The sequence below is a fragment of the Phocoena sinus genome, chromosome 1 (genome assembly GCF_008692025.1).
Source record: "Phocoena sinus isolate mPhoSin1 chromosome 1, mPhoSin1.pri, whole genome shotgun sequence".
Lineage (NCBI taxonomy): Eukaryota > Metazoa > Chordata > Mammalia > Artiodactyla > Phocoenidae > Phocoena > Phocoena sinus.
The window spans coordinates 135,711,128-135,726,069 of record NC_045763.1 but is presented as its reverse complement, the minus strand read 5'-3'; the positions used below and the strand labels follow the sequence as shown (position 1 = coordinate 135,726,069).

Sequence of the window (14,942 nt, the reverse complement as noted above, 5' to 3'; positions counted from 1 at the left end):
GATAAAGAAGCTGTGGTACATACATACAATGCAGTATTACTCAGCCATAATAAGGAACGAACTTGGGTCATTTGTAGACACGTGGTTGCATCTAGAGACTGTCATACAGAGTGAAGTAAGTCAGAAAGAGAAAAACAAGTATCGTATATTAACGCATATATGTGGAACCTAGAAAATGGTACAGATTAACCTGTTTGCAGAGCAGAAATTGAGACACAGAAGTAGAGAAAAAAATGTATGGACACCAAGGGGGGAAAGAGGTGGGGGGGTGGGGGTTGCGGTGTGATGAATTGGGAGATTGGGATTGACATGTATACACTGATGTGTATAAAATGGATGACTAATAATAAAAAATAAATAAACCTTAAAAAAAAAGAGGAGATAATAGTCCTATATCTAATAAAGAAATGTCCTTAACTCCATTAGAGAAACTGGATAGCCTTATACCTGAATAGCTCTATCTTTGTAATTTAAAACTTTCCCAGAAACCTAAATGGCTTCACTGGTGAATTCTGCCAAACATTTAAGGAAGAAATAATTCTAAACAAATTGCTCTATAAAATAGATGAGTAAAAAACACTTCCCAACTCATTCTAAGAGGATAACATTACCCTAATCAAAACCAAACACTGATATTCAAAAACAAAACAAAACTACATTATGAATATCCTTCATGAAAATCAATGTAAAAATTCTACAAAGAACTTCAACCAACTGAATTTAGTAATATATAAAAAGATAGTACATCATGATCAGGTGGGGTTTATCCCCGGAATGCAAGGTTGGTTTAACATTTAATTCAAAAATCAATCAATGTAAGTCATATTAAAAGATTAGAAAAGACAACTTATTAAACATCTCAGTAGATGCAGGAAAAGGACTTGATAAAATCCAACATTCATTTCTGACTTTAAAAAGGTTTTCAGCAAACATGGAATAAAAATAAAACTTCCTTAATATGATAAAGGGCATCTATGAAAAGCCTATACTGCCCATTATACTTAAAGATGACAGAATAAATACTTTTCCCCTAAGATGTAACAAGGCAAGGATGTCTGTTCTTATCACTTTTACTCAGTCTGGTACTGGAGAGTCTAGTTAATACAATAAGGTAAGAAAAAGAAATTAAAGGCATGTAGATTAAAAAGGAAGAAATAAAACTGTCCCTATCTGCAGATAACATAATTATGTACACAGAAAATTCTAAGGAATCTGAAAAAAAAAACTTCTTAGCAGGAATAAGTGAGTTCAGTAAGGTCACAAGATATGAAAAAATATATTTTAAAAGTCAGTGATACAACATTCATTGCAGCACTATTTACAATAGCCAAGACATGGAAGTAACCTAAATGTTCGTCGACACAGGAATGGATAAAGAAGATGTGGTACATATGTACAGTAGAATATTACTTGGGCATAAAAAAGAACAAAATAATGCCATTTGCAGGAACATGGATGGACCTAGTATCATACTATGTGAAGTAAGTCAGACAGAGAAAGACAAACATCATATGATATCACTCATATGTGGAATCTGATTTTTTAAAAATGATACAAATGAATTTATTTACAAAACAGAAACAGTAAGTCAGAAAGAGAAAAACAAATGGCCAAGAAACAGTCTTACAGATATCGAAAACAAATTTATGGTTACCAAAGGGGAAATTTGGGGGGGAAGGAAAAATCAGGAGCTTGGGATGAACATACACAAACTACTTTATACCAGATAGACAACCAACAAGGACATGCTATATAGCACTGCGAACTCTACTCAATATGCTGTGATAACCTCTAAGAAAAAAGAATCTAAAAAAGAATGAATACATGTATATGTATAACTGAATCACTTTGCTGTACACCTGAAACTAACACAACAGTGTAAATCAACTATACTCCAATAAAGTTAAAATGTTTTAAAAATCAATGATAATTCTGTGTTAGCAAAGAATAATCAGAAATTGATATTACAGAAGAATATAATTTGTAACAGTACCAAAATATGAAATACATAGGGACAAATCTTACAAAAGATATATAAGACCTGTACACTGAAACTACAAAATTTTGTTGAAAGAAATAAAGAAGGACTTAAATAAATGAAGAAATATACCATGTTCGCAGACTCAAAGACTCAATACTGTTAAGATGTCAATTCTCCACAAACTGATCAATAGATAAAATGTAATCATAATAAAAATCCCAATAGGCTTTTTTGGAAAAATTGGTAAGCTAATTTTAAAAACTTTAAATATGGGAAGCAAAGGACCTAGAATAGCCTGGTCAAACTTGAAAAAGAACAAATTTGGGGCTTCCCTGGTGGCGTAGTGGTTGAGAGTCCGCCTGCCGATGCAGGGGACACTGGTTCGTGCCCCGGTCTGGGAAGATCCCACATGCTGCGGAGCGGCTGGGCCCGTGAGCCATGGCCGCTGGGCCTGCGCGTCTGGAGCCTGTGCTCCACAACGGGAGAGGCCACAACAGTGAGAGGCCCGCGTTCCGCAAAAAAAAAAAAAAAAAGTTAAAGCAGGGGATCCTGGTGGGGGAAATTTGAGAAATAAAGCCAAAACTATTAAAAAAAAAAAAAAAAAAAAAAAAAAAGAACAAATTTGGAGGATTAACATTACCTAATCTCAAAACTTATTTTAAAACTACAGTAATCAAGACAGTTTGATAATGGTGACAATGTTGACACAAAGATCAACAGAACATAACAGAATGTCCAGAATAATATGCACATGTATACGGTCAATAGATTTTCAACAAAGATGAAAGACATCTTAATAGAGAAAGGATAGTCTTTTCAACAAACGGTGCTAAAACAATTGGATATCCAAATGCCAAAAACTGAACTTCAACCCATACCTGTCACCAGATAAGAAAAAAAATGGGTCACTCAAAATGGGTCACAGATCTGAATATACAAAACCTAAAACTGTAATACTTCTAGGAGAAAATCTCCATGGTGTTACTATACAAAATTTTTCTTAGATACAACATCAAAAGCAAGACCCATAAAAGAAAAAAAATGATTGATTGAACTTCATCAGAGTTAAGAAGTTCCCCTCTTTGAAAGATGTTAAGAGAAGAAAAGGCAAGTCACAGACTGAGAGAAAATATTTCTAAATCACATATCTGATAAAGGACTTGTATCAAGAATACATAAAGAACTCTCAAATTCAATAATAAGAAAACAAGCAAACCAATAATAAATGGCCAAAGATTTGAGCAGACATTTCACCTTTTTTCCATAAATAGTTTGTTAATTTTTTTTCACTTGTAATGGTTTAAATATCTCATTTATCCACTACCCAAATTATAAAACAATTACATTTCTTTATTTTAGCATTTTTTCCAGTTTTATTGCGGTATTATTGATGTATAACATTGCATAAGTTTAATATACAACATAATGATTTGATATATGTACGTATTGCAAAATGATTACCACAACAAATTCAGTTGTTGTGGTAACATCCATTACCTCACATAGTTACATCCATTACCTCACATAGTTATAATTTTTTTCTTGTGATGAGAACTTTTAAGGTCTACCCTCTTAGCAACTTTCAAATATAACTTTCACCACGGGAGATGTAATGACAAATAAGCCCATGAAAAGATGTTTAACATCATTGATCATGAAGGAAATGCAAATTAAAACCACAATGGCATATCGCTACCCACTTATTGGAATGTCTAAAATTGAAATCACTGACCATATCAAGTGTTGGTGAGGATGTGAAGCAACTGGAACTCTCATACACTCCTGGCAGGAATGTAAAATGGTTTAACCACTTTGGAAGACAGTTTGAGTTTCCTAAGAAGCTAAAAATACATGCCATATGACTTAGCCATTCCATTTCTAGATACTTATTTAAGACAAATGAAAGCAATGCACATGTACAAGGATAAGCATTGAAGTTTTGCTTGTAATAATAAAAAAATTGAAACAATTCAAACGTTCATCAATAGAGAATGGTTGATAAATAAACTGTGTATATCCGTAGAATGAAATACTGCTCAGCACTAAAAAGCATGAACTTTTGATAAAAGCAACAATATGTGTGAATCTCAAAATAATTATGCTTAGTCAAAGAAGTCAGACAAATAAAGTGTACATTCCATATGATTCCATTTATAAAATGAAAACTAATCTTTGGTGTTAGAAAGTGGATCAGACATTGCCTCGGGACAGGATGAGGCTGCAAGAAGAGATTAAAAAGGGGTACAAGGAAACTTTGAGTTTGTTAGATATGTACTTTTTTTAATCATAGTGATTATTTTACAGGTGTACGCGCAGTTTGTTGTAAATCAATTAAACCTAAAAGGTCTACTTAAAACAAACAAAACAAAAGTAAGAGGAATACAGAGTTATTACCTTCATCTTATCCAGTTCATTAAGTTCCTTAGTAGGATTTTTTCCTAAGTGACCTGCTTTACTCAGAGCCATAGCTGTTACCATCTCTTTGCAACAACTGGAAAAAAAAAAAAGAGTACACATACATTTTATTGTTGGTTCCTCTCCTAAGTCCAGATACAGTGGAAGTTTACCATAATAATTAAGCTACTGACTGACCACAGAATAATTTGTTTCTTGCTCAGTTTCTCACTCTTGTCCTCTTCCTCCCCTCCCTTCCCGTCACCCTTAACCACTGGTAACACTGAATGGAAATGAAGGGGAAACTGGCTAGATTGTAAAAGCTACTTCCCGAATTTGAAGTAATCATAGTGACAGTATGCTTCCTAGTTAATGAATCACAATTTTTATAGACATCTTCTTTATTTGACAGGAATCTTCTAGCTTTTCAGATATAAGACTTTTTTCAGTTTTTGTTTTTTTAAGAGATGTTTTGGTTGATGTTTAGTGAAATATGTAAAAGTATACCTTTAGCTTTGCGTGGAATTACACGTGCAAGTTATACCTACTCCTCCACAGTAGGTGCAAAAATGCAAGATGCAACTTATTTATGCAAGTAAGTGATTCGTTTTGTTTTGTTTACTAATTCTCACTCCCACATACATATACACTTCCCATCCTGCCTATGCTAACACTGTTTTCAAAGGAATTCTAAAGCCATTAAGAAAACACCAAAATCTCATATTCCAACATGGCAGTGTTGAAGCTAGTTTAAAAACCGAACTAGCATTTCTTTCAAGGTTTTAAAACAATCTTTTATTGCTGCTACTTAACTGACCTTCTTTCCTCTGCTTTTTTTTTTCCTTAATTTTTATTATAGTTGATTTACAATGTTGCTTTAGTTTCTCCTCTGTTTTATGTCACATTTAATCTTCAAAAGGGAAGTAATAAAATAACCAGATAGTTTCACCTGCTCAAATAGATGGAATGTCGGGACAACATTTTTGCCAGGGCAATCGCATCTAGCTCCAACTTGGCAATTCCTAGGTCACGTTTTTCAGCACTTTCCTCCTCCAACTTTATGACAGTATCTGGATCAGGAAAGTCAGGTACCATTAAAATCAGAAAATTTACCATCCATTGAATCATGGGTATATGCAATTCATCCATCTGTTTAAAAAAATGATTATAATACAAATGACTCATTTAAAATAAATCGAACAGTAAAAACCATATAAAAACAGAACTGATCATACCTGTGTCCAATTTTCAACAACACTATTATTCTTAATGAAATCAAATCATCACTACTCAACTACTGTAACCTTACTTTCTTTTGCTCACTATACTACATTAAACTACCCTCTTCTTTAGCTTGGTGAAGCATATCAACCAGTTAAGGCCACAGTTCCCACCAGTGTACACCAAGGCATCCCAGGGCTTCACAGTGAGCTCTCAAGGATGCCATGGGATTTTAAATTCTTGAGGGAGATAATAATGATATATGACACCTGTCAGAGATGGCATGAATTTGACATGATTCACAGTTTCAACCTTAGATACACTATATCACTTTTGATGACACCGTATCTTTGAAAGCTGGTTTTATTGGTGGTTGTGTGATTAAAAACAATTACTGTGTGAAAATCAAGGTGGGACAGGAAGTGAGGATGGCAATGTCCAATCTGATTTCAAGGTTAGAGAGGTTTTACAGTGCAAAAGTATATACATTCCATTAGTAAGTAATTTTGATTAAGTGAGAATAAAAGGATTTTTTAAGTGGAGGTGGGGAGATGAGTGAAATAGGTGAGGAAGATTAAGAAGTAAAAACTTCCAGTCACGAAATAAATAAGTCACGGGGATATAATGTGTAGCATAGAGAACATAGTCAATAATATTGTAATACTTGTATTGTGACAAATGGTAACTGAATTTATCATGGTGATCATTTTGTAATGTATAAAAATATCGAATCACTATGTTGTACACCTGAAACTAATATTTTAAGTCAATATACCTCAATTAAAGATTAATTAATAAAAGGGTTTTTTCTTTCAATGAAGTTAAACTGAGACACATTAAATTTTACAAAGTATCTTTGGGCAAACAACAATTCCAATTAGGCAGTGCCAAACCCCAAAAATGGTTAGAGGCACTCTGTAGGTAGGAGCTAGGACAGAGATTTCTACAGAGAAGACACTAAGCAAAGCAAAGCAATTATTTAATTGGCTGTAACTTCAATGTTTGCCTTATTTAGGAAAAGTTAGTTATCTGGCTGTTATGAGAGTTGTTCTTGAGTTTCATTTTTTCATATTCGAGAAGATCTAGCTGACTGTTTTAGAATTAGTTTTTCTTGAGTTTCGTTTTCTTGGATTCGAGTGCATCGATTCTGGCTTTGGTTTGTTTACACAGGTTACTAAAAGCACTAAAGCTACATCCAATGGTCTCCTTGTTTAACTATTTTAACACGTATTATAATATTTTTCCAAAAGTTATACTAATATTTAGGACATAAATATTTAGCAAGCTGTTTGAACCTCCCTATGTAATAATAAATTAGACTGTGTGGTAATTTCTTTGGCTTAGGAGTGTGAAAATACTGGGGCACCCTTAGGCAGTGAGAAGAGAGAAAGCTTGGGAACCTTCGCAAATGGCTTTTGCTGAGGCTGGGTCCCAGAAATAAGATGCAAAAAACTTTATGAAATGCAAAAGTCAACCATTCTCTTCAATGCCCTATGTAGTCCCTTTCTCTGGTGAGTTTCTAAGTGTTCTTCTTGGCTTAAATATAATCTACTTTGAGAAGACTTTTTAACTTTCACTGGACTTAATTTGCTCCTTAGCCTATGTTGCTATAGTACTTTGTACATATCTCTATTGTAATTGTTGGCATATCTGTCTCCTCATTTAGTCTGTGAGTCTTTTTAAGGCATGGACCATCATTTTATCCCTCAATACCACACACAGTACTTAGCAGGGAGTAAGTGCTTAATAAATGTTTGTTAAATTAATGAATAAAAATGAAGCTTGGTAGTCTATCCTTGTACTAAAACCCAAACTTCCTGCCTCCAAAGAAAAGGCCATAAACGACCTAAAGCAATCTTTTTTTAAAAATAAATTTATTTTATTTATTTATTTTTGGCTGCGTTGGGTCTTCATTGCTGTGCACGGGCTTTCTCCAGTTGCAGCGAGTGGGGGCTACTCTTCGCTATGTTGCACAGGCTTCTCATTGCGGTGGCTTCTCTTGTTGAGGAGCACGGGCTCTAGGCGTGCAAGTTTCAGTAGTTGTGGCATGCAGGCTCAGTAGTTGTGGCTCACAGGCTCTAGAGCACAGGCTCAGTAGTTGTGACTCATGGGCTTAGCTGCTCTGTGGCATGTGGGATCTTCCCGGCCCAGGGATCGAACTCATGTCCGCTGCATTGGCAGGTGGATTCTTAACCACTGGTGCCACCAGGGAAGTCCCTAAAGTAATCTTGATTAGTGTATTTTTACACCTGAATTAACACGTCAGGAAAAGGGCAACTCTTCCTGAGAAAGAGTTTAAAAAACCACTACCTTCTTTCCACAAGCCAAAGATATTTTCCCCACTAAGGCCCTGCTGCTACTCAATTACATCAATTCTTCTTAGATAATTAATTAATTCTCTAAACTGTTCTTTCATATACCAATGGCCTGGATGATACTGTCATTGAAATAACTCTCATTTTCGCTTACAAAAAATATTAATAAATCCTTAAACCACCCCTGTGAAATAAACACAAATATGTGTTATCTTCATTTCATAGTTATATTAGAGAGATTAAATGGTAGAGTCAAGGTCATGCAATAGGTCATAGGTGAATTTAAAATTAGAATCAAAATAAACACACTTTCACTAAGATGTGGAATCATTCTCTTTAATTAGATGGATAGTGAAAATGATAATTTTTATAATAAACCAGAGATTTACTGTGATTCTGATATAAAATTCTTAAGAGAAACTTTAAGATGAAGTGTTTTTTTATAAAACGGCTTGTTTCAAATTTACTAATCTTTTGAGGGATGGCAAGTGGCAACATAACCATCTCCTAGCTGATATAAAAAAAAATCACACTTAATTTTTCCCTTCAAGATACAATTGATGTTTAACAATGAGTAAAAGAAATTTACATTATGGAGCAGTCATTTTGAAAATGGAGAGTTGGAAGGATTTCCATCTTGGTATGATTTTGTTGCTGAAAATGATATATAGCTTACTTTTAAAAACTCTCAAATTTATATACTTGAAAATCTGGAAATATGTTTCTAATTCTTTTAAAATCTTACAAATAAAGTGTATCAATTGGTTGGGGATCTTTTGTTAGAAAAAAGAAATGCTACGTTGCCTAATGTTTATAAGAACTGATTGACATGGTAGATGGAAAATTTTACTAAACAATTTGTTTTAAATCTTTACATAACTGATTGATGGAATTGAAAAATGAGCATTATTTAATAAATACAGCCAATAATGCACTTCTTCAATTTGCATTGTTCTTTTGTGAGCTATTATTTCAGCAATGACAGTCCTTAAAAACAAGTAACAAAGTAAACTGAACTTAGGAGCAGAACTTCAAATGGCTTTATCACTAAGTATTAACCTGTGATTGTAAAAAAATTATGAAGCCTGTTCAATCACATCAGTTTTTTAAAAACCATTACTAAAAATTATTTTAAATATTATTCATTTCATCTCTTTTGACTATCTGTTTTTATTTTATAATGTACCAAAAAGGTTAACAGAGAAATTCTCATAAGTAATTTAGAAACAACTTGTTCAAAGATTTTTTGCTGATAGAGATACATGATAAAAAAATATTTGAAGATCACTGTTTTAGACTGCCAAGCAGCACAGATTAGATGGAGTAAAGGTATAAAGAAAAAAACAAAACAAAACCAAAAAATCTGGAAGAAAATGGATCAGACAGGAAAATGAATGGTGGGTTAAAAAAAGATAAACTTTTCTATTTTTAAATACTTATACCAGTTAATATGGATACACACAGTTCCTCAAGGAATGTATAATCTTGCAAGTTTTCTACGCAGCTTAACTATATTATAATGCTGTAGTGTTAAAACAGAGAAGTATATAAAATATAAAAATGAGAAGTATATAAAGGTACTTTCTAAATAATCCTATATTATAAAAATTGAATTCCACAATGTTAAAAATTGAGAATATGATTCCCCGGAGATAATCCCCAATGGTAAACTGAGTATCCAATGGTAAACTTACCGAAGAAGGGGTTAATGTAGCAACACCATAAAACATCAACAATGCTGGAATGTTCTGTTACTTCATTCGAAAAATATTGAGTTCCACTATGTGAGAGGCACTCTCCTACCCTTTTTCTTCTTAATTTTGGTTGTGTTCTAAGTCATAGAAATTTCTCCCAAGCCTGGGGATCTCCTGGATCCGTACTTCCAGTCCTAACATATTTGCTCCTCAACTCTTCATGTCTCTATGTTCACAACGTGCTCATAGACTGTGATATAATGCTTCATAAGTAGTATTCCCATACAACATGCTGATCTCTGCCTTTCAAATTCCCAATTTAAGCAATATTAAAATTAATTAAATTCATTTTATCAATTTTGTAAGGTCAAATATTTGCATATTAAGTTTACTTATAATAAGAGATCCCTGTATAAATTTAGATTATAATTAAGACTAGGAAGTGGGAGTAAACATAAAAAACTAAAACATCCTTTGGAAATTATTTCATGCTGTGCTAGTTAAGAATTCCACAGGTTTAGTTCTTCAGAACTGCAGGACAATTCCCTATTTGTTCAAATAACTGTAGACCAATAGTATTGTAGCATCTTGTCTTTCTTCTTAGAAACATGTTTCCGTCATCCCTTCAGCCAGTCAAGGGCACCAACATAAATTCTTAAAATGATTAATGCTATTGAGGGAAAATTTTTTTGGTATACTGAGTAAAGAGTAAAGATAATAATTAGATCTCAAAAACTTTTGATCATCTGTGAAGCTTCATTCCAAAGGCTGGAACATACCGCAGTTAAAAATCCACTGAGGGTTTCCCTGGTGGCGCAGTGGTTGAGAATCTGCCTGCCAATGTAGGAGACACGGGTTCGACCCTGGTCCGGGAAGATCCCACGTACCGCGGAGCGACTGGGCCCGTGTGCCACAACTAGTAAGCCTGCGTGCCACAACTGCTGAAGCCTGCACGCCTGGAGCCTGTGCTCCACAGCAGGAGAGGCCACGGCAATGAGAAGCCCACGCAGGGGAGAGTAGCCCCCACTCGCCACAACTAGAGAAAGCCTGTGCATAGCAACAAGACCCAACGCAGCCAAAAATAAATAAATAAAATGAATAAATTCATTTAAAAAATCCACTGAAAATCATTTCAGTAATTATATTATATAAGTTCCCATATTTCCCTCCCAACCTCCTGCTTCAATTGGATAGGCATGACTTGGTTTTTCCTTGAATAAAACTCCCAGCCAAGGCAAAAAATAATCTAACAAATTCCTACAAGTACATACTTGGCGCTGAAGTTCCATGTTACCATCGTTAACTTCACTGCCTATCTTCAAAAGCCATTGCTGAATCATGTTAAATATATGTGCTTGGAGTACCCTGAAGGAAAAAGCAAGTAAAATAAAGACAAGTGACTTACTTAAGAGTATGAAAGTAACTATTGGATAAAAGAAAGGGTTTTATTTGGCTGGGCCTAGTAAACTTCAGTGTGTACAACTGTTTGAGAGCTCAGAGAAAGGTAAATCAAATCCTTGAATTATCTTGTAGAATGGCTACTCACTGACAGCCTTCCTAACCTCACGAGGGTTAGGTGTAATGCACTCTGGACAATGTAGACCTTACTTTCAGTGTTAGACCTCTACTGTAAAGACTTATTACACTCACTCCCTTTACATTTACTTCTAGACCACTGAGGCCACAAAATGAGAAGAATGAGTTTTAAAATCCTCTCAAGAGATCAACTTCCAACATGACAGTGGGAGGAGAAAAGGTGACCCATTTTCCAGTGAAATTAGTGAAAATTACTAAAACAAAACAAAAACCATTGAAAGCTTCTGGAAATGATTCTAAGGACAAACAGCAACTGAAGAAACTTATATTCAAGACAATTTATGAAGATTCAGTAGGAAAGGCAAGAGTCTATGGTATTTGAACCGAAACTACTCCCGCTCTTCCCCTTCTCAGCTCAGGGAGGCAGAAACTCCACCCTAGACTGCTGTAGTTAAGAACCCAGGACTCCCTCACCCTCCAGCTCCCAGTCAGATGGCTTTCTTACTTGGAGGAAGAGGATGTCAAAGTTTTTTATCTGACCCCAAATACCCATTGCTGAGGCAAAGTACTGAGAAAATGCAGTTGAGACGTGGGGATTCCCTTTTACCCAGCAGAGAGCTATGGGAACTTACGAGCCAGAATCCACATCTATGTACTGCGGAACAGTACCAATAACGTTTAATGATGCATCCAACTGAGATTTCATTTCATTAATTTTTTCATTAAGTCCCTCCCATTCTTCAAGAAGCAGTTCAGGAAACTTCAGCAGCCTTTCCAACTTGAAAGAACAGAATTCAAGAGAACTAACCAAACTTGGAAGAATTTTAGAGATACCTGGAAAAGTGAGAAAAGCATTAACTTTTAGAAGTATTTGTAAGTCTACTATCAATAATAAATTATGAAATACTCATGGGCAGGGGCATATCTTTTTCCATTTTCTTATTATCCTACAGCTTGCCTAGCAGAGAATCTTGCAAAGAGTAGTTCCTAAATAAATATTTAGTGAATAAAAACTATGTAATCAGTGCTTTTCTGACTGATGGACTATTTCCTTGATAACAGTTTTTACTCTGTCTTCTCTTCTCAGCTGAGAATGAAATGCATTAAACCCAGAAACCATGAACTGCAGTTCCTGTTAAAGGTATTAATTCACTGAGTTATCCTGTTAAGAAGACAATGATGAAAAACAGCTTCTTCATGATTATAAGATAGTTAATAACAGAAACTAGAACAGATATAGTTCTTGAGTCATTTTTTAGGTCATTGTTCAGGTTTACATGAAGTTTATAGTTTTGGTCTGAATAAGTATCAAGTTTGGATTCTAATTTTTGACTGATTCACTGTGATATCATGGCAAAATACCCTCTCTATACTTTTGTCTAAACTCATTTGCAAAGTAAGAAATGAAAATGCTCCCATCTCACAGATGTATAAAGAGAAATAATTTAAAACAAACTTTTTCTTGTCCTTGATGAAAATATTCTCACTACCTTCATAAGTAAACTTCAGTCTTTCAGGAGTATTCAAAATGATTTGTTAATTTCACTCTCATTCATCATTTTGACTTCCTCTTTTACTTTAAATCATTTACCACCTGGTTGCATATGTCTGTGAATATACTAAAAATCATCAAATTGTATAAATAGATGAATTGTACTGTATATGACTTATATCTCAATAAAGTGATGCTCCACGCTTTATTTTCCTTGATTTTAAAAACTATATGTATTATTTTGTTTTTAATATTAATTGTATTGAAAATAATAATTACTATTAAAATGCTTTCTATTGTCAAGCCATCTAATTATCATTATCATTGTTTTTTTTCCCTTACCATTATCCCCACTTATTCTTATTTCAAATTCTTTGTAGAGTCTTCTTGTACTTTTCACAATTTCCTCCATGTGCTTCTGCTCTGGTGGTAACTTTCCCTCCATACTTTTATGGCGACTAAATATCCCAAGCCCAATATCTGCCCAGCTTTCCTGTAAATGTTTAATAATCTTGAGACAACTATATTTTGACACTAGAAGATCCCCAGAAAATTTGTCTTTGTCTTCAGTCAACATCTAGAGAGTGAAAGAGGGATGAGGAAATTAGCACATTATTCACTGATTTCATCAAAGTCTACTCAGGTGACTCCTAAATATTTTGGAATTACATATCTTATTATTATTTGTCATACCATTTCTTCATGTGACATATATTTTATTTTCAAAGTTAAAGTGAATTTTAATCAATTTTGATACTCTGTAAGATAATCCATAGTTTACCAGGGATGAAAATAATTATATTAAATCCTATATAGGTAAAAAAATTAGTGATAGGCAATTAAGTCTCAGAGAGCTGAGCATTTTTAATTACTATTTGCTTTGGTAAGGATGTAATATTTCTGTTTACATGATCCCCACTAAACTGGGAAAGTTCATAGAATGTATAAGTTTTCATTTATCTTTTTAATCCCAAGTCCAAGTGCTATATCTGACATATCAATAAATATTTGTGGAAAAAATAAAGGGCAACCTATATACAAAGCCTGCCATTATTTGTGACTCAGATAATGGAAACAAATCACCCACACTTATCAGTAATCAGTATAGGGAAGCACTGTAGCAGAGCAATTAAGGGTAAGAATTTTGGAATTGGAGAGACATGGACTCAAATTCTGACTCAGCCATTTACGATTTACAGATAACTAAGGCAAGTTAACATTTCTAACCTTCAATTTCCACATCTGTGAGATGGGGATTATAAAACCTGCCTCATGTGGATGCTATGAAGAATAAGTAAAGCAACATGTGGAAAGCACCTTCAGCCTGACAAGTTAATGAATGAGAATTATTATTATTCCTACTAAAACAAGAAGCATGATTTTTTTCAATTTTATCTATGCAATGTCAAACAGATAAACAGTAAAAAAAAAAAAAGTCACTAAACTAGCTACGTTTTATATATGACAACAAACATCTTCAATTCTTAGAATATTCTGCTCAAATCATTCCAAAAGAAAAGAAAATGGTTTCCTGGGATCTGGATGAGATTTCATTAGGTCATGAGTTTGATGTTCACATTGGAGGATTTCAGTATCATATATTTTCCCTTGTCAGACTACTATAACATGATAGTAATTTGATTAATGAAACCTATTTTCAAAGTTTGAACCCCTTTAAAAAGATGTTATTAATAAACAAAGTGTGATATATACATACAATGGGATATGATTCGACCTTAAGAAGGAAGGAAATTCCGATATATGCTGCAGCATGGATGAACCTTATGGATATTATGTTGAAAGGAATAAGTCAGTCACAAAAGGACTACAGAAAGTAGAATCGTGGTTGCCAGGGGCTGGGAAGAGGAGGAAATGGGGAGTTATTGTTTGTTTAATGGGTAGAGTTTCAGTTCAGGAAGATAAAAAAGTTCTGGACATGAATGGTGGTGACGGTTGCACAACAATTGTGAATGTACTTAATGCCACTGAACTGTACCCTTAAAAATGATTAAAATGATAAATTTTATGTTATGAATATTTTACCACAATTTTTTAAAAAGATGTTATTAATTTTAAAAGTCCAATTTGTCCTAAAGAGAAAAGCCAGGTAGGGACTTCCCTGGTGGCTGGGAATCTGCCTGCCACTGCATGGGTCACGGGTTCAATCCCTGGTCCAGGAAGATCCCACATGCCATGGAGCAACTAAGCCCATGTGCCACAACTCCTGAGCCTGTGCTCTAGAGCCTGCAGGCCACTACTACTTAAGCCCTTGTGCCTAGAGCCCGTGCTCCACAACAAGTGAAGCCACT

The 14,942-nt window shown here is 34.3% G+C and overlaps 1 protein-coding gene across 2 annotated transcripts in view; it reads right to left on the bottom strand.

The window, feature by feature from the left end:
• Positions 1 to 14,942, bottom strand: part of AXDND1 (axonemal dynein light chain domain containing 1) — an 84,100-nt gene that overhangs the window by 28,536 nt on the left and 40,622 nt on the right. For both annotated transcript variants that reach the window (XM_032611764.1, XM_032611763.1), the window contains exons 16-20: positions 12,976 to 13,210; positions 11,774 to 11,975; positions 10,877 to 10,970; positions 5,325 to 5,524; positions 4,376 to 4,472 (exon numbers count right to left, since the gene is read on the bottom strand). In XM_032611764.1, coding sequence (XP_032467655.1) covers positions 4,376 to 4,472; positions 5,325 to 5,524; positions 10,877 to 10,970; positions 11,774 to 11,975; positions 12,976 to 13,210 — 828 coding nt within the window. The remainder of the gene's footprint in view (positions 1 to 4,375; positions 4,473 to 5,324; positions 5,525 to 10,876; positions 10,971 to 11,773; positions 11,976 to 12,975; positions 13,211 to 14,942) is intronic.